The 24,248-nt window shown below is 49.8% G+C and overlaps 1 protein-coding gene across 1 annotated transcript in view; it reads left to right on the top strand.

The window, feature by feature from the left end:
- The window catches only part of LOC147099952 (integrin alpha-11-like), a 181,354-nt gene that overhangs the window by 69,584 nt on the left and 87,522 nt on the right, over nucleotides 1–24,248 (top strand). Inside the window, exons 3-7 of the mRNA XM_085968480.1 lie at nucleotides 1,685–1,794; nucleotides 3,318–3,409; nucleotides 14,829–14,943; nucleotides 15,155–15,282; nucleotides 17,603–17,751. Coding sequence (XP_085824606.1) covers nucleotides 1,685–1,794; nucleotides 3,318–3,409; nucleotides 14,829–14,943; nucleotides 15,155–15,282; nucleotides 17,603–17,751 — 594 coding nt within the window. The remainder of the gene's footprint in view (nucleotides 1–1,684; nucleotides 1,795–3,317; nucleotides 3,410–14,828; nucleotides 14,944–15,154; nucleotides 15,283–17,602; nucleotides 17,752–24,248) is intronic.

The following is a 24,248-nucleotide window of genomic DNA, read 5'->3' as shown; positions in this document are numbered from 1 at the left end:
ATCCCCATATCCCTTGATTCCCTTAGCGTCCAAATATATATCGACCTCATTCTTGAATATACTCAACGACTGAGCCTCCAGAGCCCTCTGGGGTAGAGAATTCCAAAGATTCACAACCCTCTGGTTTCAGCCAGGCAGCGGGGGAAGAGTTAAAATCGCCCCCTCAATAATTCAACAGCGTAATGCCATACTTCTCAAATGAGCGGTTCTGCCCACCTCACACTACTGCAAATCAGTTTTTGCCAAGCATGAATCCTGCTGGGCAGACATTTTCATATTTAACGTTATTCTCCACTGCGGTTTGGGAGAACTGAACACGTTGGGCAACATCTCTACCAGGAAACTTCCCATCACTTTGACACGGGATAAATGATGCCTAAAGTGCTCATGGCACCGATTCTTAACCCTACCGAACATGCCAGAAACCAATTACCTGAGGTTAAAGGTTGGAGCTCACCTGCACACAGCTCAAATTCTTCACAATATCAAAATGCAGCATCGGGTTAGTAACCACTTGAGAGAACAAACCAGGGGAAATTGGTCTTCAATCCAGCGACTTTTAGCGCCCTGAAAAAGTTAGCGCCCCCGCGCCCGAAATTCACTGGTAGCGCACCAAGAGGGAGGCGGGGCGCTACTGGAAGCGCCCCCCTCCTTGGGGCGCTGCGAGTGAATGTCGCGGCGCTACGCGCAGCAGCGTCACGCCACGGTACTGCAGGCCTTCCTCCCCTTATTAAAGGGGTGGGCCTAGCGCAGCGCGACCCGGGGCCCAGCTGGGCCACCAGGGATCGGAGTGCCGGCAAAAGAGCCCGGCACTCAAGAGAAGTGCTGGGCTCAAGGAGTGCAGCCGGCACCCCGCGGGAGGGCTGCACAGGAGGCCGGAGACAGCAACGGGGGCAGGTGCTGGCAGGCGGCCTGCAACAAAAATGGCCGCCCGGCACCTCCCCTTTAATTTGCGCCGCCCCAGCCGCAGGTTGGCCCCCTTCACGCTGTTGGACATAGCGTCCAGCGGTAAGTCAGGGGGCGCTAACGAAGATCGTGGCTGGCGCTAATGGGAGGCGCAAATCAACCACATTTTTACCCCTTGGAGCACTGTGCACGGTTTTGGTCTCCATATTATGAAAAGGGTATAGAGGTACTGGAGAAGGCGTAAAGAAGATTTACAAGAATGATATCAGAACTGAGAGGTTATAACTATCAGGAAAGATTGAATAGTCTGGGCTCTTTTCTCTGGAAAAGAGAAGGCTGAGGGGGTGACCTGATAGAGGTCTTTAAGATTATGAAGGCGTTTGATGGGGTAGACGTAGAGAAGATGTTTCCACTTGTGGGGGAGTCCAAAACTGGGGGCCGTAAATATAAGATAGTCACTAATAAATCCAACAGAGAATTCAGGAGAAACTTCTTTACCCGGATAGTGGTTAGAATGTGGAACTCGCTACCACAGGGCGTGGTTGAGGTGAATAGCATAGATACATTTAAGGGGAAGCTAGATAAACACAGGAGGGAGAAAGGAATAGAAGGATATGTTGATAGGGTGAGATGAAGAGGGGTGGGAGGAGGCTCGTGTGGAGCATAAACACCGGCGAGGAGCAGTTGGGCCGAATGGCCTGTTTCTGTGCTGTACATTCTATGTAACATTTTCTCAAAATCCAGATATATCTGTTTTCTTTCTCATGCTCTGTGCTAGGCTTCTAGTTGGTGCGCCGTGGGCTGGTGTTGGAAAGAAAAAGACCGGAGATGTGTACCGGTGTCCGGTGAAAAACCAGACAAGCTACGGATGTGGGAAACTTAACCTAGGTATTGTATTTTAATTCTTGTAAAGCGGCAGATTTTTGTTGAATAATAATCCCTCGTCAAAATGAATGGCCCAGGAACTTTGCACAGTTCCAGTTCTAGATCACTGGGCCACCCCAAGGGAGGAGGACATCAGTTCGCAGGGGTTCAAAGTAGAAGACGCTCACTCATAGCTCCAGTAACGTGAGATGGTTTTCCCCAAAGGGATCATGTGCACCGCATTGTGTGGTACTAAACCACCTAAAGATCCCAGATACAATTCTTTGACCGTGATGTTAAGATGTTACAATAGGTCTCAGTGCCCCAAGGCTACAGAGGAGGCGAAATTAGCCAGAAATCTGCCTCATGATCACCCGTCCAGTTACCCTCTGCCAAAAAAGTGCACTTGGCGAGGACAGGAGTTGGCTGGAATAAAAATCTAGTATCAGTAATGGTGACCATGAAACTACCGGATTGTCGTAAAAACCCATCTGGTTCACTAATGTCCTTTAGGGAAGGAAATCTACCGTCCTTCCCCGGTCTGGCCTATTATGTGACTCCAGACCCACAGCAATGTGGTTGACTCTTAACTGCCCTCTGAAATGGCCTAGCAAGCCACTCGGTTGTATTCAAGAAGCCAGCTCACCACCACCTTCTCGAGGGCAATGAGGGATAGGCAATAAATGCCGGCCTTGCCGGCGACGTCCACATCCCGCGAATGAATTTAAAAAAAGGCTCGGCCATCCACAGTCGAATAGCCTGTCAACAGCGCTATCTAGGCGGTGAAGAATGGTTGCTTGGATGGGTTATTTTTTAACATGAGACGCATGGCCTGAAAAAATACATACATTCGTTTAGCAAAACATAGATGATAACGGATATTTATTGCATCTCCCACAGACATAATACCCAAATAATACTAAACTTAAATGATCTTAAAAGGCTATAATCATTTGGTTCAAAAATTAATTAAACTGATATTTATATTTAAATTAATATTCGAGCCAGTATTTTTAAAAATTCATTTCTGGGATGTGGGCGTCGCTGGCAAGGCCGGCATTTATTGCCTGTCCCTAATTGCCCTGGAGAAGGTGGTGGTGAGCCGCCTTCTTGAACCACTGCAGTCCGTGTGGTGAAGGTACTCCCACAGTGCTGTTAGGGAGGGAGTTCCAGGATTTTGGCCCAGCGACGATGAAGGAACGGCCGATATATTTCCAAGTCAGGATGGTGTGTGACTTGGAGGGGAACTTGGAGGTGGTGGTGTTCCCACGCGCCTGCTGCCCTTGTCCTTCTAGGTGGCAGAGATCGCGGGTTTGGGAGGTGCTGCCAAAGAAGCCCTGGCGAGTTGCTGCAGTGCGTCTTGTAGATGGTACACACTGCAGCCATGGTGCGCTGGTGGTGGAGGGAGTGAATGTTTAATCATATCTCTGGATGAGAGAGTTTTGGAGAAAATTGGAATTAAAAAGAGACTTGGGAAAAGATCCATTTAAAGCAAAGCAGTGCTGGTTTCAAGCTTATCTAATCTACTGCCATTTTATTCATACAAGGAAGAGTATCCCTCCCTTTTGTGTCGGAGCATAAAGACAATATGCGGCTTGGGATGACGCTAACCAGTAACCCCAAGGACCACTCCTTTGTGGTAAGAAATAGCTGTCGTTTTTTTTAAATGTTGTTATAAGGAAAGAAAGGTACTTGTATTGATATCGTACCTTCCTCATAGTTCAAAAGTACTTTATTGGCTGTAAAGCGCTTTGGGACGTCCGGTGGTCGAGTTATGGCGCTATAGAAATGCAAGTCTTTCTTTTTACCCAGGACGTCCTAACAAACAACTTTTGAAGTGTAGTCACTGTTGTTATGTAGGAAATGGCAATTTCCACACAGCAAACTCCCACAAACAGCAATGAGATACATGACCAGATAATCTGGTTTTAGTGATGTTGGTCCAGGACACTGGTAGAACCAACACCCCCCCCCACACCCCACCCCCCTGCTCTTCTTCGAAATCATGCCATGGGATCTTTTACTACCCACCCGAGAGAGCAGTCAGGGACCTCGGTGCAACATCTCTTCCGAAAGACGGCACCTCCGGCAGTGCAGCACTCCCTCAGTGCTGCGCTGGGAATGTCAGCCTGGATTTTTGTGCTCAAGTCTCTGGAGTGGGGACTTGAACCCACAGCCTTCTGACTCAGAGGCAAAAATCTCTGAGCCAAGACGACACTGTAAATAGTTGCACTCACAGAAAAAAAACTGCATGTTGTAATCTACAGCATCCATTAATAATGCTTTTAAAGACAAAATAAATCTGCTACTGTAGTATTCATTAATATCGTTTGTTACATAGTAATTGTGTTACGGGGTCAATTTTGATTCAGCACTCCCAGCGTAGAGCTTCCTGCAATAGCAGTGCATATGGGAATTAGAGCCTAGGGGTCGCCACACCCAATCTCGGCCTACACAATTTCCCATCCATTAATTTTATTACTGCAGGAAATCCACGGTACATTCAGCGTGCTCTTTATCAATCACATCTGTCTATATGAGCCATCCAGCTGTTCAAAATGTTGGTTGGTGTTGCGTAGCGCTCCTTTTAGAGTACTGGTTCCAGACTAAACAAATGGGACTACACTTCCGGACCGGTGGGCGCCGCGGGGACTGGAGCGCATAATTGGATTGGGCAACCAAATTTTAATTTGATTTGCTAAGGTTTATTTAAAGTTTTAGAGGTTTATTTACAGTTTATTTGTTTAATTTATTTGGTCCATTAAAAGAGGAACAAATGGGACTAAATCAGTGTCATGGAATTAATTTAACTAAGTAATGGGATCGGGTAACAAGAAAGGGAAAGCAACTGATTAATCAGCCAATTACAGTGCAGCAGCACTGGACGTCATGGGAACGGGCTGTAAGAATCAGCCGGTTATTGAATCATTTGGGTTACTGGCTACAATTCAACAACTATACTTGGGGAGGGCTGTATTTGACCACAGCTGGGCCCCGAACCTGTCCTCGCCCAATAGCCATGTAGTTTCCAGTCGGAGCTGCCATCCTTTGGATGAGACGTTAAGCCAAGGACCTGTCAGCCTGTTCGGGTGGATGTTCGGAATCCCAAGATGCTACTCAAAGATTAGGGAGTTCGCTCCGAGGAGCTGACCAACATCCAACTCTCAATCACCACCACCGGGGGAAAAAAAGTTTAACCAGTCGCCCATTTTGTTGATGTTTGTGGGACTTGCTGGTGCAAAAACAGCTGCCATTTTGCCTACTCCGCAAAGGTCACTGCACTTGAAATTTCACTGGGGTGGATCTTGGTGCGATGGTGTAGAACGGGTGATAGCGAGTCTCTCCCAAGTGTCATTTCCATTGAAGCCATCGGGAGAGATGTGAAGCGGGCTGCCGGTTCGCTGCTATCACCCATTTTACACTATCGCACAAAGTCAAGATCTACCTCAGTGTGTGACGGGCTTTTGAGAGGTTTTGACAATGTGATACAGTGCTATCGAATGGGAATGGCAAGTGTTTCTATGTTATGTCTTTCAAAGGAATAGCTTCAGAACAGAAATGAAGAAACGTTGTAAGAACTAGACCACAATGACAAATGATGTTGATTGCTTTACAATTACTCTTTTATTCATGAGGTGCTTTTCTTCGAATGAAGCAATCTCTCCAACAAGATTCCCGCCAGTGTTTTTACCTCTCCTTAAAGTGCTGACCTTCTTAGGCTAACAGTTCAGTCAGCGTCAGCTGCACTCTCGTACCTTGCCCAAGTGACCGTACTTCCTGTGTGAGTCTTGAAAGGGAATGTTGAAGGGCTAGTCTGCTACTGAGTGCATCACAGCCAAGCCTGATCACCACCCTTATCCCAATTGGAACAAGTTCGCTATCTGACTCCAGCTTTTGGATGCAAAAATCCTTTTATTGTATGAGGCCAAGTCCAAATACACAGGGGGAAAAATTGAGCCGCACCCCCTTTGGGGTGCTAACTTCGATGGAGCGCTACTTTTAGCGCCCCAAAAAAATGAGCACCTCCACGGCCGAAATTCACTGGTTGCGCCCCAAGAGGGAAGCGGGTTGCTACTGGAAGCGCCCCGCCTCCCTCTTGGGGCACTGCGAGTGAATATTGCGGCGCTACATGCCGCAGCGCCACGCCCTGCGGCACATCGTGCCACGGTACTGCAGGCCTTCCTCCCCTTAAAGGGGTGGAGCCTAGAGCAGCGCGACCCGGGGCCCAGCTGGGACACCAGGGATCGGAGTGCCGGCAAAAGAGCCCGGCACTTGAGAGAAGTGCCGGGCTCACGGAGCGCAGCCGGCACTCCACTGGGGGGGGGGGGCTTGCAGAGGAGGCCGGGAACGGCAGAGGGGGCAGGTGCTGGCAGGCGGCCAACAACAAAAATGGCCGCCCGGCACCTCCCCTTTAATTTGCGCTGCCCCGGCCACAGGTAGGCCCCCCTGACCCTGTCGGACATAGTGTCTGGCAATAAGTCAGGGGGGCGCTACCAAAGATCGCGGCCGGGGCGCTGCACAAGGCGATGACGCTGAATTTCGCAGGAGGCGTTGGCGGCGCCGCGCCCAGGCACTTGTTGCTTTGCGCCCCGTTAGTGTCCTAGGACGCTAACGGGAGGCGCAAAGCAACCGAATTTTTAGGCCACAATGGCTCTTATTTTCCGATCCCTACGAGGTGTGTACGCGCTGTGTACACACACGTAGGAACATCGGAAATGCCGGTTTCAGGCATGCGAAGCGCATGCGCCGAAAACCGGCATTTCCGATCTGTCAAGAATCCTCTTGACAGATCGGACGCCTGCCCTGGAGAAGGGCCTCTGCGGGGGGAGAGTTCCGCTTTCTGCAGAACCTCCGCCCACTGAAATCCCTTAAAAACCTGACGCCTGGTAAAAGCGTGCGTAAGGCCTGCTTTTACCAGCATAAGAGCTTAAAAAAAGTTTTTTTTTTTAAATTTCACTCAATTATAATTTTAAAATACTTTTTAAAAAAAGGTAAGTTTATTTTTAGCCCCGTAAAAAACCTCAATTATTTTTCTCAAAAATTTTTATTTTTGTTTAAAATCTTTAATTTAATGTAATTTTAACTCATTTTAAAAACATGATGGCCTAGAAATTCGGTTGGTAGCGCCAGCGATTAGCGCCTAAAGAGCCCGAGAATTGGGGCGTTACCCAATTGTCGGGCGGGCGCAGCGAATATAGCGCCACCTCCCATATTGAGTATCCTTTTAGCGCCGGCGCTAACTCTTTGCGCGCGCCCGCGGGCGCAGGCAGATCATGACGTCATTTCAGTGTGCAACGCCTTTTTGGCGGCCCGGACCGGATATTCGGTGGCGCCCGCAACCTTTCCGCCTGGCGCTATTAGTGACAGTTGGATGGAGCGTTCCCAGGCCCTTCTCGGACTCGGGGGGCGCTATTTAAAGGGGACAGCACTAGTATAAAAGCTGCAGCCATTTGGGCTGGCCATTCTGATCGTTGCTGGAGAGAGTTGCTGACCACCTGTTGGACAGTAATTTTCTCATTGAGCCTTCGGAGGCACTGGCACTGGCAGCTTGAGGGCTCGGCTCCCGAGCTGGTGATGCAGCATCTGAAAGCAGGGAGGTGGAAGAGTGGCTTTAGCAAAAGGACAGCTTGGCAGCAAGGGATGCCAGATTGCGGCAAGGCTATGACATGGGTCCACAGTGAGAAAGCATGCTGGCGGGGGGAACAAGTGGAAGGAGACAGTTGTAAAAGGTGAGAACCTTACCATCGCTGTTGACAATGGGGTCGGCAGCTGCAGTGGTTACAGGACCACTCGGACGTCCTACAAGAATCTGGTGGACTCTCCCCTCGAGATCCGTGAGAGTGACCACTTGTGGAGGTCCTCCACTGGTGTGAAGCTGGTCTTTGCCAATCCTCGCCAGCTTGGACTGCAGAGGAAAGGAGGGGAAGTTATGTTACACGATGCCCTGAGTGATCATCTCATGCCCCCCATGGTGGAAGAGCCCTTACATGATGCCCTGAGTGATCATTTCATGCCCCCCATGGTGCAAGAGCCCTTACATGACGCCTTGAGTCAAATGTGCATGTGTGTGCCCAGAAAGGGCCATGGGTGCTTGCTGGCAGATGGCCAATGGGGCACAGCCCACCCTGTAGCCATAAAGTCAGGTGCAAATGAAGGGATGCAGAAGTTTGCAGAAACAACACTCACCCTCATGACCCGAGTGAGGTCGTTGAATTTCTTTCTGCATTGGACAGGGCTCCTGGTCACCATGCTGCTGGAGTTGACCCTCTGGCATACATCCCTCCAAGCTCGTTGGTAGTCCTTATGATTCGGCCTCCTGCCATTGTCTGGGTAGAGAACATCTCGCCGGCGCTCCACTGCGGCCACCAATTGCTCCAGAGCCTCATTGGTGAAGCGCTCTGCTCTCTGTCTCACCTTCTCCATCTGGTCCAAGTTTTTAGCGCCAGAGAAGGGCCTGCGCCGATTCTGAGGCCTGCAAGGTGCCGAGTGTGGATGCTGAAGCTGACTGACCCACCCCTTTAAGAGCTGGCCGGCGCCTGGAGGTCTCGTGGTCATCAGTAATTGAGAGCACCTGCGCTGTGCCCGTCCGCTCCGATATTGGGTTGCGCCGGAAGTTTAGCGCCTTAGGAGTCCCGTGTAACGCCTGAATTCGTGCCTCAATCACCTTTAGGGGTGATGCAACCCAATATCGCGCCAGGTGGCGATAAGTTGCGTCTGGCTATAAACTTTGCGCTGCGCCAATTCTAACGCCCCAAGTGAGGCTATACCCAATTTCTAGGCCGATGGCTTTTTAAAAAATTATTTCATGTTATAGTGTCTTTTTTCAATGATCCCCATTCATACTTTGACAGGTCTGTCAAAATTATGAAGGGGGATTCCCTTCTTTCATTGGCTGGCCTGGTCCACGTGATCCCAGGGACTCTTGCGAACCGCCTGCGCCCCTGGGATACGTGGGCCCCGTGCATTTCGACTGTGGAGAGGCCCAGGAGCGGAAGTGTCCGGACCGCGGGAGCCCTCAGGTAAGGGCGTAGATTTTTTTTTCCGATAGGAGGCATCTGCACGCAGGAAGCCTCCGATCAGAAATTACGGGCCAATATTTATAAACATTAGATATACATAGAAATAAAACATACAACCGTGTGATCTTTCCCTGGGCAGAGAACTCATTGTTACTCCTTCCAATGCTGATTTTCTCGACAAATTGTACAGAAAAGCTTGGAATCTTTATAGTGGGATTCTCACGAAACAACTTCAGTAACAATCAATCATCAGTGACAGGTGTTATTGAACGAGACTCCTCAATAGGGTATATTTCCTTGATTATGGAGGCTTTGAGTGCAGAGGTCTGCACTCAAGGCCCCCATAATCAGCACCTGTGAAGAGACGCTCGGTCACTCGACCAGGAAACACCAAGACTGGTTCGACGAGAACGACCAGGAGATCCAGGAGCTAATAAGCCGCAAGCGCAAGGCATTCCTGATCTGGAAACAGCAACAGAACTCGAGAGCAAGAAAGCAGCTCTACAGACGCCTGAAGGCCGAGGTCCAACAAAAAACTCGCGACCTAAAGAACAGAGGATGGGTGGAGTAAGTGCAGGAGATCCAGCAGCTAGCCGACAACCACGACGTGCGTGGATTCTTTAGCGCAGTCAAGACCATCTACGGCCCAAGCACCCAAGGCCCTACCCCACTGCAGGCCAAGAACGGAGAGGTACTCATCAAGGACACAGAGGCAGTCAGTGCCCGCTGGAAGGAGCACTTCGAAGATCTCCTTAACCGCGACTCTGTCTTCGACGCGAGTGTCCTCAACTCCACCCCACAGCATGCTACCCGCCACCATCTCAGCACAACCCCAGCCCGGCATGAGGTTGAAAAGGCCATCCGACAACTGAAGAACAACAAGGCCTCAGGAGCAGATGGAATCCCCGCCGAGGCACTAAAGCATAGCGGAGAAGCACTACTGGCGCAAATTCATAAACTCATTTCTCTTATCTGGAAGAAGGAGAGCATGCCAGGGGATCTCAGAGACGCCGTAATTGTGACCAATTCAAGAAAGGTGACAAGTCCGATTGCGGTAATTACAGAGGAGTTTCACTGCTGTCTGCCACAGGGAAAGTCATCGCAAGAATCCTCCTCAATCGCCTTCTCCCAGTGGCCGAAGAGCTCCTCCCAGAATCGCAAGATGGATTCCGCCCAATAAGGGATACAATGGACATGATCGTCACCGCACGTCAATTACAAGAGAAATGCAGGGAACAGCACCAACCACTGTACATGGTCTTCTTTGATCTCACAAAGACCTTCGACACTGTCAACCGTGAGGGATTATGGAGTGTCCTCCTCAAATTCGGCTGCCCTCAAAAGTTTGTCACCATCCTCCGCCTGCTTCACGACGACATGCAAGCCGTGATCCTGACCAACGGTTCCACCACAGACCCAATTCACGTACGAACCGGGGTCAAACAAGGCTGTGTCATCGCACCAACGCTCTTCTCGATCCTCCTTGCTGCAGTGCTCCATCTCACCCTCAGTAAGCTCCCCACTGGAGTGGAGCTAATTTACAGAACAAACGGGAAACTGTTCAGCCTCCAGTCCAGGTCCAAGGTCGTCCCATCCTCTGTTGTCGAATTACAGTATGCAGACGACGCTTGCGTCTGCGCTCACTCGGAGATCGAACTCCAAACCATTGTCAACACCTTCACCGAAGCGTACGAGAGCATAGGCCTTACACTAAACATCCGTAAGACAAAGGTCCTCTACCATCCTGCCCCCACCACACAGTACTGCCCCCCGATTGTCAAAATTCACGACAAGGCCTTGGACAACGTGGACCACTTTCCATACCTCAGGAGTCTACTGTCAACAAGGGCAGATGTCGACGACGAAGTCCAACACCGCCTTCAGTGTGCCAGTGCAGCCTTCGGTCGCCTGAGGAAGAGACTGTTTGAAGACCAGGACCTCAAACCCGGCACTAAGCTCATGGTCTAAAGAGCAGCAGTGATACCCGCCCTACTGTATGCCTCAGAGACATGGACCATGTACAGCAGGCACCTCAAAGTATTGAAGAGGTACCACCAACGCTGCCTCCGCAAGATCCTGCAAATCCATTGGCAGGATAGGTGCACCAACGTCAGTGTTCTTGCTCAGGCCAACATCCCCAGCATTGAAGCTTTGACCACGCTCAATCAGCTCCGATGGACGGGTCACATTGTCCGCATGCCCGATACGAGACTCCCAAAACAAACGCTCTACTCGGAGCTCCGGCACGGCAAGAGAGCCCCAGGTGGGCAGAGGAAACGCTTCAAGGACACCCTCAAAGCTTCCTTGAAAAAGTGTAACATCCCCACCGACACCTGGGAATCCCTGGCCCAAGACCGCCGAACACCTCGAGTCTCTTCGCCGGGAGCAAGCGGAAGCCAAGCGCAGGCAGCGCAAGGAGCGCACGTCAACCCAAGCACCCCACCCACCCACCCCTTCAACCACCGTCTGCCCCACCTGTGACAGAGACTGTAGGTCCCGCATTGGACTCATCAGTCACCTGAGAACTCATTTTTAATGTGGAAGCAAATCATCCTCGGTTCCGAGGGACTGCCTAAGAGAGAGATATTTCCTTGAAAACAACAAATGCCACATGTTTGTATCCTGTTAACCATTGTTCCATACCATGGCTAACTCTTAAGTGACCACAAAAACATCCTGTGTTTCAGCAAACGATTGAACCACAGTGTCAGCTAAAACAGTTCCTTGACACGTCAAACTGTAAATAATCTTGAGAATGAAGAACTTTAACCATTTCATTCAGTAAAAAGAAACCTAAAACTTTAATCATATGAGATTAAACCAAGAAGGGTTTCGACCTGAAACGTTGACTCTGTTTCTCTCTCCACGGATGTTGCCTGGCCTGCTGAGTTTTTCCAGCGTTTTGTGTTGTTATTTTGGATTTCCAGCTTCCGCAGTATTTTGCTATTGTCCTAATCCTACATATGTGGGTATACACGACAAAGGTATCTTACACAACGCCCGTGTGATTTCCAGTAGGAGTCACTGGATAAGCAATCAGGAACTAAAATCCTAGCTGAAATTTCCCCTTCCTGGTCCAAAGGAAGTTGAAGCCGAATGTAACAGCTCGAACTGCACCCCTGGCTCTGGCGCCCTGCTAACTCAGCAGAGGCTGGAGTTTGAACCTGGGGCATTGCTAGGTCTGTGTGCCTCAGTGCCACCCTGGCTGCTGCCTTTACCAAAAGACACACCGGTAGCGGTTAAGAATTCGTTTTCCAACATCCGCTTGACTTCAACACAGGCCATTTCTTTCCATCCACTTCTGTTGTTTTTCTTGTTGAATATTTATTTAAACTGCCAGGGTTCCTGACTCTGACCGAGTAAGGCAGCTGAACTAACATCATCTGATGCTGTCGTTAACCCAGGGTGCTTCAGCCATGTGTGTGTGTGTGTTAAGTCAGTTGACCAGAGAAGCTGGGATTGTTCTCCATATAGCAGAGAAGGTTAAAAGGAGATTTAATAGAGGTGTTCAAAATTACAAGGGGTTTTGATAGAGTAAATAAGGAGAAACTGTTTCCACTGGCAGGAGGGTCGGTAACCAGAGGACACAGATTTAAGATAATTGACAGAAGAACCAGGCGGCAGATGAGGAGACATTTATTTACACAGCGAGTTGTTATGATCTTATGATCTGGAATGCACTGCCTGAAAGGGCGGCGGAAGCAAATTCAATAGTAACTTTCAAAAGGAAATTGGATAAATTCTTGAAAAGGAAAATTTTGCAAGGTTATGGGGAGAGAGCAGGGGAGTGGGACTAATTGGAGAGCTCTTTCGAAGAGCCGGCACAGGCACGATGGGCCAAATGGCCTCCTTCTGTGCTGTATGATAAGAATGAACAGGAATGCGATGTCCAGACTGGTCCTTGTCCTTTCTGAATTGATTCATGTTTAAAAAGGGATCCTGATGATCAGGCTCCTTCATTAAACAAAAGTAATTTGCCACATTTAACAGTGGCAAAGTTTCACTGGGACAAAGTCTCACCCCTTTGTTTATCCACGCTCTGGGGCTTTAGTGCATAATCCAGGCTGACACGCCAACCCAGTCCTAAGGGAGTGTTGCATGGCCGGAGATACCAGCTGAGAGCAGATAAGACGTTGAACCAAGGTCCCGTCTGCCTGCTCCAGTGGGCGCGAAAGGCTCCATGGTCTGATTCGAATCAAAGCAGGGAGTTTTAATGATGTCCTGGCCAACATTCCTCCCTCAACCAACACCCGAGACATTCATATTGCTTGGTGTGGGATCTTGCTGTGCAGACAATAGCTGTCGCACCACTTGCATAATTCCTCCAATTCTGGCCTGTTTTCGCATCTACGATTTTAATCGCTCCGCCATTGGGGCGGCCGTGCCTTCAGCTGCCGAGGACCTAAGCTCTGGAATTCCCTCCCTAAACCTCTCCACCTCTCCACCTCGCTCTCCTCCTTTTAAGATGCTCTTTAATACCTGCCTCTTCAACCAAGCTTTTGGTCACCTGCCCTAAAATCTTCTTATGTGGTTCGGTGTCAAAGTTTGTTTAATAACCGCTCCTGTGAAGCGCCCTTGGGACATTTTACTACTTTAAAGGCGCTGTATGAATGCAAGTTGTTGTTGTATTGAGAAAAGTCTGTGCTGAATCAGCTGGGTTGGCGATAGGGGTGGGTGGTCAAGCGAGAGGAACAATCGGTCAGGGTTTCTGCTCCTGGTCACTAACCAGTTACTGCTACTGAAAAGTGCCCATCAGGATTGGGCTGGGCTGTGATGCCTCCTCACATATCATATTAAAAAATGACCTTCTTTGGCACTGACCTTAGGCAGTCTCTCCGTATAGATGGAACTCTTAACGATAACTGCTCACGGTCTCTGACCATGGATTTACATTATTTTTTTTTACCCAATAATAAAATAAAACAATTCCTGAAGATTACTCCTGAATAAAATCACAGGCTGGGAAATTCCCCCAAGCTGCTCCCGCTCTGCCGGTGTTACTCCACTGGACGTGCGGCGGAAATGCGGTTCCGGCAAAGTAACGCCGGCTGAGGGGGGGGGGATGCGGGAGCGGCTCCGAGGAATTTGCCGGCCGTACTGACAGAAGGATGTAGTGAGAAGCAGGGCCAGATATGCCAATGCTGCACAGCCTCCGGATCCCTTGCGTATTTACACAAAGGCAAGACTCCAATGAGGGCCCTGCTCCAGTGAGCTATTCTACATGGCTGGGTAGAAGCCAGGGGGAAGACCTCAGCCTCAGGCAACCCTGCAGATTAAAGGGGGCTGACCAGCTCTTGCACTCAGTGGCAGTCTCATACGAGAGATTGCAATCTCTAGACCTTCCTCCTGGGGATCACAATCTCCTGCATCTATACCAGAATGTCTCTTGTTTTTTTCCCTCTCTCAAGGACGAGAGAAAATAAGGAAATGCCTTGGAGTTGGGTCCATTCCAGCAATCAAAGCAATAGTAAAAGCCCTTCATTAAAATCACAGGCCTTAAACCCAATTAGACACTTACAATGATATTATAATGTAATTTGTTATTCATGTTCTGTCGCTCCAATGGGCATGTCTATTTATTTTGACCTGGTGTTGTGTGACTTCTTATATTTATTTTGAACTCATTGTACGGTTATTGTACTAGTGGTGCCCAAAGGCAGTTGTTATGCAAATTTATGCTCCTGTTTGGTGACATGGAGGCGACTTAGTGAGTCAGCCAGTGGCTCAGTGGGTAGCACTCACTCTCGCCTCTGAGTCAGAAGGTTGTGGGTTCATAGTCCCCACTCCAGAGACCTGATCACAAAAATCTAGGCTGACACTCCAGTGCAGTCCTGAGGGAGTGCTGCACTGTCGGAGGGGCAACAGTGGCATTTGGCTTATTCCAGGTGCATCAATATATCCCTTGCAGCAAATTCAGCGCCTAATGATAGCAGGCGTGCAGCGGTTAGCAGGGAATGAGACGTCTTGTAAAAGTTTACAAAGTGTCAGGACTCCAGCCCAAGTGCTCATTTTTCTCCTCGCTTCCTGCTTTCTCCACAGACCTGCGGACCGCTCTGGTCCCACGAGTGCGGAAGCTCCTACTACAGCACTGGGATCTGCTGCAAGATCAGCTCCAACTTCAAAAGTGCCCGGGCCTTCGCACCCACCATCCAGCGTATGATGAGCATCCCTGTTGCTTTCGACTCGCATGCATGCTTCAGTAGTTAAAAGGAACACAGCTTTCCTGCCTGTGTCGCATAATCTGCTTTCAGTCGGAGGGAATGATACATAGATGCTCGGCTTGAAGAAGCATGCCTGTAGGTCAGACATTTGATTAACCAACACACAGGACGCGGCCATTGACTTTGACTTGCTTCTCTCCATAGGTTGCGAGACGTACATGGACATTGTGATTGTTTTAGATGGCTCCAACAGTATTTATCCCTGGTACGAAGTCCAGAACTTCCTTATAAACATTCTGAAGAAATTTTACATTGGACCCGGCCAGATACGGGTGAGCAGCCAATGAGCACGAGATGTTCCTGCTCGTAGTTAATCCAGTGTAGAGTCTGACTCATCAATAGAATGGGACAAGTCACTTGTTACAATGAGTAACTCGCAGGCATAAAGGACTCCTCCTTCGAGCAGAGAAGGTTAAGGGGAGATTTGATAGAGGGGGTCAACATCAAGAAGGGTTTTGACAGAGTAGAGAGAGAGAAACTGTTTCCAGTGACAGAAGGGTCGGACACAGATTTAAAGTAATTGGCAAAAGAACCAGAGGCGACATGAGGGAAAAAAAATTTACGCAGCGAGTTGTTGTGATCTGGAATGCGCTGCCTGAAAGGGAGGTGGAAGCAGATTCAATAGTAACTTTCAAAAGGGATTTAGATAAATACTTGAAGGAGGAAAATTTGCAAGGCGATGGGGAAAGAGCAGGGGGGTGTGGGACTAATTGGAGAGCTCTTTCAAAGAGCCGGCACGGGCACGATGGGCCGAATGGCCGCCTTCTGTGCTGTATCATTCTGTATAATTCGATGACTGAGATTGATGAATCTCAGCAAGGTGGTACTGAGTCCGATGTGCTCGGAGAATTCCTGGTCCGATCTCTAACCCATGCTGAGCTTGTGGATGTCAGCCAGGCTGACATTTGGAGCTCTTTTCTTATTTATTCTCAGGATGCAGGCGTCGCTGATAAGGCCGACATTTATTGGCCATCCCCTAGTTGTCCTCGAGAGGTGGTGGTGAGCAGCCTTCCTCTTGAGCCGCTGCAATCCGTGTGGTGAAGTGGCTCCCACAATGCTGTCCGATGTTGGCCTCAGCACCATAGGAAAATCAGCCAAGGTTTCTGCTTCTAATCACTAGCCAGCGACCGCCCCCCCCGCCCCCCGCTCCTCGAAAGTGGGTGTGTGTGGGTGTTGGATGAGGAGAACTGGATCACAATCAAATTGCCCATCGACACTCATTCTCTGGGATCACACATAATGGGCACCTGGGCGAGATACAGGAGTGCTCCCAGCCTTGCCCCTGTATCTGCCAGCTCTTTCAGGCAAGGAGGGGAAAAATTACGGAAGAAAACCCCACAATAGCTGGCAGAGTATGGAGACTTTCAACCCGTGAGATTTGGCGACATTTTAACCCAGATCCCAAGGGTGCAAGGAAAGTGTGTTAAACTCACTGCAACACCCAGTAAGAAATATCACTGATTATAAACTTCACATTCTTAATTTGGATTAATAAGTTCAAGAAGGAACTTTACCATAAAGACCCCTTTTTAAATACTGAACCGGTTTACAAAGAATCAGATTTAACTTGAATAACTGTTTTTGCAAATTAAAACAGAAAATGTTGGAAATATACAGCGCATCAGTCAGTGTTGTAATGTTCTTATGCTTTAGGGTTCATTAAAAGCGGGATTTATTGATAAAGAATGGGGGGACGGTAGCACAGTGGTTATGTTACTGGACTAGTAATCCAGAGGCTTGGACTAATGTATCTGGAGACATGAGTTTAAATCACCAATTAATTAAGTAAATCTGGAATAAAAAGCTAGTATCAGTCATGGTGATCATGAAACTACCGGATTGTTGTAAAAACCGATCTTGTTCACTAATGTCCTTTAGGGAAGGAAATCTGCCGTCCTTACCCGGTCTGGCCGATATGTGACTTCAGACCCACAGCAATGTGGTTGACTCGTAACTACCATCTGAAATGGTCTAGCGAGACACTCGGTTGTATTTAAGAAGGTGGCTCGTCACCACCTTCAAGGGCAATTAGGGTTGGGCAATAAATGCTGGCCTTGCCAGCGACACCCACATCCTGTGAATGAATAAAAAAAGAAATAGCCATGTGGCCTACTCCTGCTCCTATTTCTTATGTTCTTATTTAAAACTACTTCACATACAGCAGCTTACTGCTTGCTTACAAACGACAGCTTGCAGACTGGTATGTACAGTCTGGATCTAACATGTTGTTCATTTGCGGCGTTGAGACTGGTGTTAAGGGAACGTCTCGAAATTACACAGTCGAACTGATGTACTGGAGTCGATTTTAACCCCTAACTTGTGGGTAGGCAAATGGAGGATTGAGTGCAAAACACACTTGCGGGCCTAGATTTCAGGCTGTGGGGGATTTTGGTTCCCAGACCTTGGCTACATGCCGCCGGCCAGGAACAGGCGGAAAGCGGCAGCTGGCTGGCGGGAGGGAGAGGAAGTCCAGACAGCCGGCAGGAAGGGAAGGCCCGGAGAGAATCTCGCCAGGAGGGAAGGGGGGGGGGGGGCGGGGGGAGTGTGTCCCATGCTTTTCCCGTGTTCTTACACTTGTACTTGTTTCCGCAGCTGGGAATCGTGCAATATGGAGAGACCGCCGTTCACGAGTTTGAGCTGAGGGACTACAAGTCTGTCACCGATGTCGTCAAAGCCGCAAGGAGCATTGGACAGCGAGGAGGGACGGAAACCAACACAGCGCATGGTATCGAGATCGCACGGTAATGGCACCCAATCCGCCCATTCTAATTCAGGAACAGATGGGTAAAAGACACCGGGGGGGGAGGGGGGAGTCATTTTAACGCAACCCGCCCGGCAGGAAACTAACGAGATTGTCGGCCGTCCAATTTCACGTTCCATTGAAGTCAATCCAATCCCATCCGTTTACCACTGGGTAGCTTAAGGTAAACTTTCCCCCATAAAGTTTGTGTGTGGGAACACAGGACAATGAAGAGAAAAACATTTCAAAAGGCATTTACCTCATTTAATACTCCACCAATGACCTAATCACAGTTCTGAAGATTGTGGAACTGTTAAATACCAGATCCAGAATATTACAATGGTTCAGCTCCCAATCTCCAGTCGGGGACCCTGATGGAGAGGGAGTACGTGTGAACACTGGGTAAGGATAGGATTGGACTTTGCTGGGATACCACCTGACATGAATCTTGTCATTCATGTGGAAATGACTTATGAAATAATACTGGGCGGCCTGCTGGTGGCGCTGTCCAGGGAGAGTATAAATACTCGGGCATGGGCCCAGCTTGCTCAGGACATTCTTTAACAGGAACTAGTGAAGGACACAACTCGATCTCCATGTTGGAAAACAGTTGATTAAAGCTTTGTTTAATGCTTAGACCAAGTGCCTAGTAGTTTTCTTACGTCACCACCCCTGGTCAAATAGCCATAGTGACATTTGGGGTGGAAATTCTTCGGCCCCTACTTTCAAGTGTGAAGGCAGCGATGTGGCCATAACACTCCCCCGAACCAGGAGGCGCGAGACTGGCCGGGAACTCCCCATTGCTCAGTGGGTCGCTCTCTCGCCTCTGAGTCAGAAGGTCATGGGTTCATAGTCCCACTCCAGAGACTTGAGCACCAAACCTAGGCTGACACTCCCAGTGCAGTGCTGAGGGAGTGCTGCGCTGTCGGAGCTGCCGTCTTTCGGATGAGACGTTAAACGGAGGCCCCGACTGCCCTCTCGGGTAAATATAAAAGATCCCACGGCACTACATTCCCATTCCCTGCTCCCACTCCTCAGCCTTGGTCCCCGATTCCCCTCTCCTGCTTCCCTTCCCAGGCCTCTGTGCCGCTGTCGCTTCCTGTTCTAAGGCCTCTCTCTGCTTTTGCTCCCTGCTCCGATGCCACTGGCCAGGGCCAGGAGGTGGGGAGTATTCCAAGGAAAGCCACTCGTAGTGTAGGAGGGAGCCATTGCTACGTGGGCACTTTGCACCACCCCGGCAACTGCAACCCACTCAGTTCAAATGGTGCCAGCCCATTTCCACTTGATGACGATGTGCTGTACAGGGGAGGGCCATCCAAGCTCAGGCATTTCCCCATTGAGTTTCATTGAACCAAGAATTGGCAATTCTAGTCCGGCGTATTCCTGGAGGCTTTATTTATTCATTCGCGGGATGTGGGCGTCGCTGGCATGGCCAGCATTTATTGCCCATCCCTAATGGCCCTCGAGAAGCTGGACCTTGGCCCTTACAGACACGACGTACCAACTCTTGGGTGAGCTGTCAACGATTGAGCCGCCTCCTTGAACCGCTGCAGTCCCTGTGGTGACGGTGCACCCGCAGCGCTGTTAATCATCGCACGACCTCCCGCATCCAACCGGAACTTCCTCCTGAGTCGCTCGCTGCAGTGTCCAGGAGATTCATCCTTATTTCCTGGGGACTCCAGGACAATCCTGGACAGTTGGCAACCCTGAAACTGGATCATTGCTGGGACTTCTCCCCCCCCCCCCCGCCACCCCCCCCGTCCCACTACCCCCGTCCCCCCATCCCACCCCCCCATCGCACCCTCCCCCATTCCCCCACCCTCCCACCCCGTCCCACCACCCCCACCCCCCATCCCCCCACCGCCGTCTCCCCAACCCCCGTCCCACCACCCCCACCCCATCCCCCCACCCCCCCGTCCCACCCCCGTCCCACCACCCATCCTCCCTGGTCAATGCACATTTACACGTCCTGCAGTCCACGCTATTAATCACTCATTAACAACCCACAGTCGCATAAAGACAGCCTGAGAATCTTCCCCGAGCATAAATATTTATTGAAGGGAACAAGTCATGTACCAGATTACAGCGCATGTCATTTTTGGCTGCATAATTGTACTAACGAGCTGTCTAACTCTCAGTTACTTAATAATAAAACAAAAGCAAGATACTGCAGATGCTGGAAATCTGAACTAAAAACAGGAATTACTGGAAAATACTCGGCAGGTCAGGCCGCATCTGTGGAGAGAGAAACAGAGTTAATGGGGGGAATTTTAACCCTAAAAAACTGGTGGGTTGGGGTCGGGTGGGAGGTTAAAGTGTTAAAAACCTGAATGCCGACCCCAACTCGCCTCCAACCCGGCCACCTCCGTTCTTTTTAATTTGTTGATGGGATGTGGGCGTCGCTGGCAAGGCCAGCATTTATTGCCTATCCCTAATTGCCCCTCGAGAAGGTGGTGATGAGCCGCCTTCTTAAACCGCTGCAGTCCGTGTGGTGAAGGTACTCCCACGGAGGCGGGACGGGGGTGGGGGGGGGGTTGTGGCAGCGTGCAGCCAACCCACTTCGATGAGGCGGGTTGGCACTTTAAATATTAAAATGGATTTAACTGTGGCCGGCCGGAGTTCCCGGACTTCGGGATTCCCAGCAGCTGCAGCGAGGCGAGGACAGTCTCGGGGGATGAATCCTTGTGGGCCAGGAGGAGCAGAAGTGCTTCCCCTCGGCCCCCCAAGCTCACCCACCAGCAGCCCCTGCCCCTCCGCTCCCCCTCCCCCCCAACTCCCCGGGTCTGGAACCTGACTCACCCCCAGGGTCGGGGCTCACACCTACCTAGGGTTGCAGCCTCTTGACCCGAGTTCGCCGTTGACTGGAAGCCAGCCTGTGAACCAAGTTGGCTTCTGGGCAGCAGATCTGTCCGTGACGTCACGTGCACGCTGTGGAGTTAGTGTGCGGGGAAATCCGGACTTCCAGCTTTCTCGCGCGTTAGTGCCCCCACCCCTCCCTTGCTCCTGGCGGGTCCAAACGTAAAACTTCCGGCCAACATTTCAGGTTGATGACCTTTCATCAGTTACTTAATAATGTTTGTTGATGTGAAATAAATTAATTACTCTGCTGCCTTTTGTGCACCTTTTACATTACTGGCCTGCTGGTATTGGAGATGAGCCTGCTGGTATTGGAGATGAGCCTGCTGGTATTGCAGATGAGCCTGCTGGTATTGGAGATGGGCCTGCTGGCATTGGAGATGGGCCTGCTGGTATTGGAGATGGGCCTGCTGGTATTGGAGATGGGCTTGCTGGTATTGGAGATGGTTCTGCAGTAGCGTCTGCCTGTGTGCCCATCTACACCCAGGGAACCGATTCTGAGACCATTGGCTGAGCATTTGGTCATTTGAGTGTGCAGGGTTGCTAAAAAGGTTTGTCCATTGTGGTTCCTGACCTTCCCTGGCCTCCGTTCCGCTCCATTATTTCACCCTCAGGCCTCTGATCTGCTCGCCAGTCCTGTCCTTTTGATCAGCTCCCCCTTTCCAGCTCCCACTCCTCCACCACTGTGCCACACGCCATACTGAGACCCAGAGTACGGGCCGTTGACCTCTTCCTAACTAAAGCTGCTTCTTCTTCCTTCTTCTTAGGCAGTCCCTCGGAACCGAGGATAGAAACATAGAAACATAGAAGATAGGAGCAGGAGTAGGCCATTCGGCCCCTCGAGCCTGCTCCGACATTCAATGCGATCATGGCCGATCATCCAAATTCAGTACCCTGTCCCTGCCTTCTCCCCATATCCCTTGATCCCTTTAGCTTTAAGAAATATATCCAACTCCTTCTTGAATATATTTAATGAATTGGCCTCAACTGCCTTCTGTGGTAGAGAATTCCACAGGTTCACCACTCGCTGGGTGAAGAAATTCCTCCTCATCTCAGTCCTAAATGGCTTACCCCTTATCCTTAGACTGTGACCCCTGGTTCTGGACTCCCCGACCATCGGGAACATCCTTCCTGTATCTAGTCTGTCCAGTCCTGTCAGAATTTTATAAGTTTCAATGAGATCCCCTCTCATTCTTCTAAACTCCAACGAGTACAAGCCCAATCGACCCAATCTCTCCTCATACGTCATTCCTGCCATCCAAGGTACCAGCCTGGTGAATCTTCGCTGAACTCCTTCCATGGCAAGAACATCCTTCCTCAGATAAGGCGACCAAAACTGCACACAATACTCAAGATGAGGTGTCACCAAGGCCCTGTACAACTGCAGCAAGACATCCTTGTTCCTGTACTCAAACCCTCTCGCTACGAAGGCCAACATACCATTTGCCTTCTTAACCGCCTGCTGCACCTGCATGCTTACCTTCAGCGACTGGTGCACAAGGACACCCAGGTCTCGTTGCACTTCCCCTTCTCCCAATCTATTGCCATTCAGATAATAATCTGCCTTCCTGTTTTTGCCACCAAAGTGGATAACCTCACATTTATCCACGTTATATTGCATCTGCCATGCTTCTGCCCAATCACCCAACCTGTCCAAATCATCCTGGAGTTTCTCAGCATCCTCCTCACAGCACACACATCCACCCAGCTTTGTGTCGTCTGCAAATTTGGAGATATTACATCTAGTTCCCTTGTCTAGATCATTAATATATATTGTGAATAGCTGGGGTCCAAGGACCGATCCCTGCGGTACCCCACTAGTCACTGCCTGCCACTCGGAAAAAGACCCGTTTATTCCAACTCTTTGCTTTCTGTCTGCCAATCAGTTCTCTATCCAAGTCAATACCTTGCCCCCAATCCCATGTGCCTTAACTTTACATGCTAATCTCTTATGCGGGACCTTATCGAAAGCCTCTGAAAGTCCAAATACACCACATCCACTGGTTCTCCCTTATCTATTTTACCAGTTACATCCTCAAAAACTTCCAGTAGATTAGTCAAGCACGATTTACCTTTTGTAAATCCATGTTGACTTTGTCCGATCCTGTCACTGTTTTCCAAGTGCTCTGCTATTACATCTTTTATAATGGACTCTAGCATTTTCCCCACTACCGATGTCTGGCTTACCGGTCTGTAATTCCCCGTTTTCTCTCTACCACCTTTTTTGAATAGTGGGGTAACATTAGCTACCCTCCAATCCATGGGTACTGTTCCAGATTCCATCGAATGTTGGAAGATGATCAGCAATGCATCTATTATTTCTAGGGTCACTTCCTTAAGTACCCTAGGATGTAGATTATCAGGCCCTGGGGATTTATCGGCCTTCAATCCCATCAATTTCCCTAACACCATTTCCCTACAAATACTGATTTCTTTCAGTTTCTCCCTTTCATCAGACCCTATGTTCCCTGACATCTCTGGGAGGTTATTTGTGCCCTCCTTTGTGAAGACAGAACCGAAATATGTATTTAATTGGTCTGCCATTTCTTTGTTCCCCATTATAAATTCCCCTGATTCTGACTGCAAGGGACCTACGCTTGACTTCAGCAATCTTTTTCTCTTCACATAGCTATAAAAGCTTGCACATTAAAAATGAGTTCTCAGGTGGCTGATGAGTCCAATGCGGGACCTACAGTCTCTGTCACAGGTGGGGCAGACAGTAGTTGAAGGGGCGGGTGGGTGGGGTGCTTGGGTTGACGTGCGCTCCTTGCGCTGCCTGTGCTTGGCTTCTGCTTGCTCCTGGCGAAGAGACTCGAGGTGTGCGGTCTTGGGCCAGGGATTCCCAGGTGTCGGTGGGGATGTTGCACTTTTTCAAGGAGGCTTTGAGGGTGTCCTTGAAGCGTTTCCTCTGCCCACCTGGGGCTCTCTTGCCGTGCCGGAGCTCCGAGTAGAGCGCTTGTTTTGGGAGTCTCGTATCGGGCATGCGGACGAAGTGGCCCACTTAGAGTACAGGCAGTTGACCTCTTCCTAACTTGTTGGCTAAGTGCTCAGCCTCACTGCAGTAACTATGTACCCAGGCAGCTAGTGACACCCTGCCCCTGGAGATGTGCAGTCCACCATGTTTCTATTACAACAGTGTTTCCCGTGTTGGCACTGTAATATAACCTGGTATTAAATCCTAGAGTACACTTCGCAAACCCCGCTGTCTGCGGGGAGTTCCGCTCACAGGGGATACCGGGTTGGTGAATTGGCACTGCAGTCTTATAGCCGTGTCTCCAAACTTCGAGTTCAGCTCTTCAATCACAGCGCAAGATCAAGTAATTTAAGCCCGTGGTTCTTCAGATGCAAAAGGAGATTAATCTCCTGGTGTCCTGGCCAACGTTTACCCCTCAACCAACACCTAAAAAGCAGATTATCTGGTCATTTATTTCATTGCTGTTTGTGGGACTTTGCTGTGCGCAAATTGGCTGCTGCATTTCCCACAGTGACTACACTTCAAAAGTACTTAATTGGCTGTAAAGCACTTTGGGACGTCCTGAGGCCGTGAAAGGCGCTATGCAAATGCAAGACTTTCTTTTCTTATCTTAGTTGAATCCAGTCAGGTTCTTGCCTGATCTTACAATTTGCGGCAAAGGTTGCTGA

This window comes from Somniosus microcephalus, chromosome 27 (genome assembly GCF_052327205.1).
Source record: "Somniosus microcephalus isolate GS21.2 chromosome 27, FLI_Smic_1.0, whole genome shotgun sequence".
NCBI classification, from domain to species: domain Eukaryota; kingdom Metazoa; phylum Chordata; class Chondrichthyes; order Squaliformes; family Somniosidae; genus Somniosus; species Somniosus microcephalus.
Note: the sequence above shows the minus strand (reverse complement) of the source record. Positions and strands in the feature narration are given on the sequence as shown.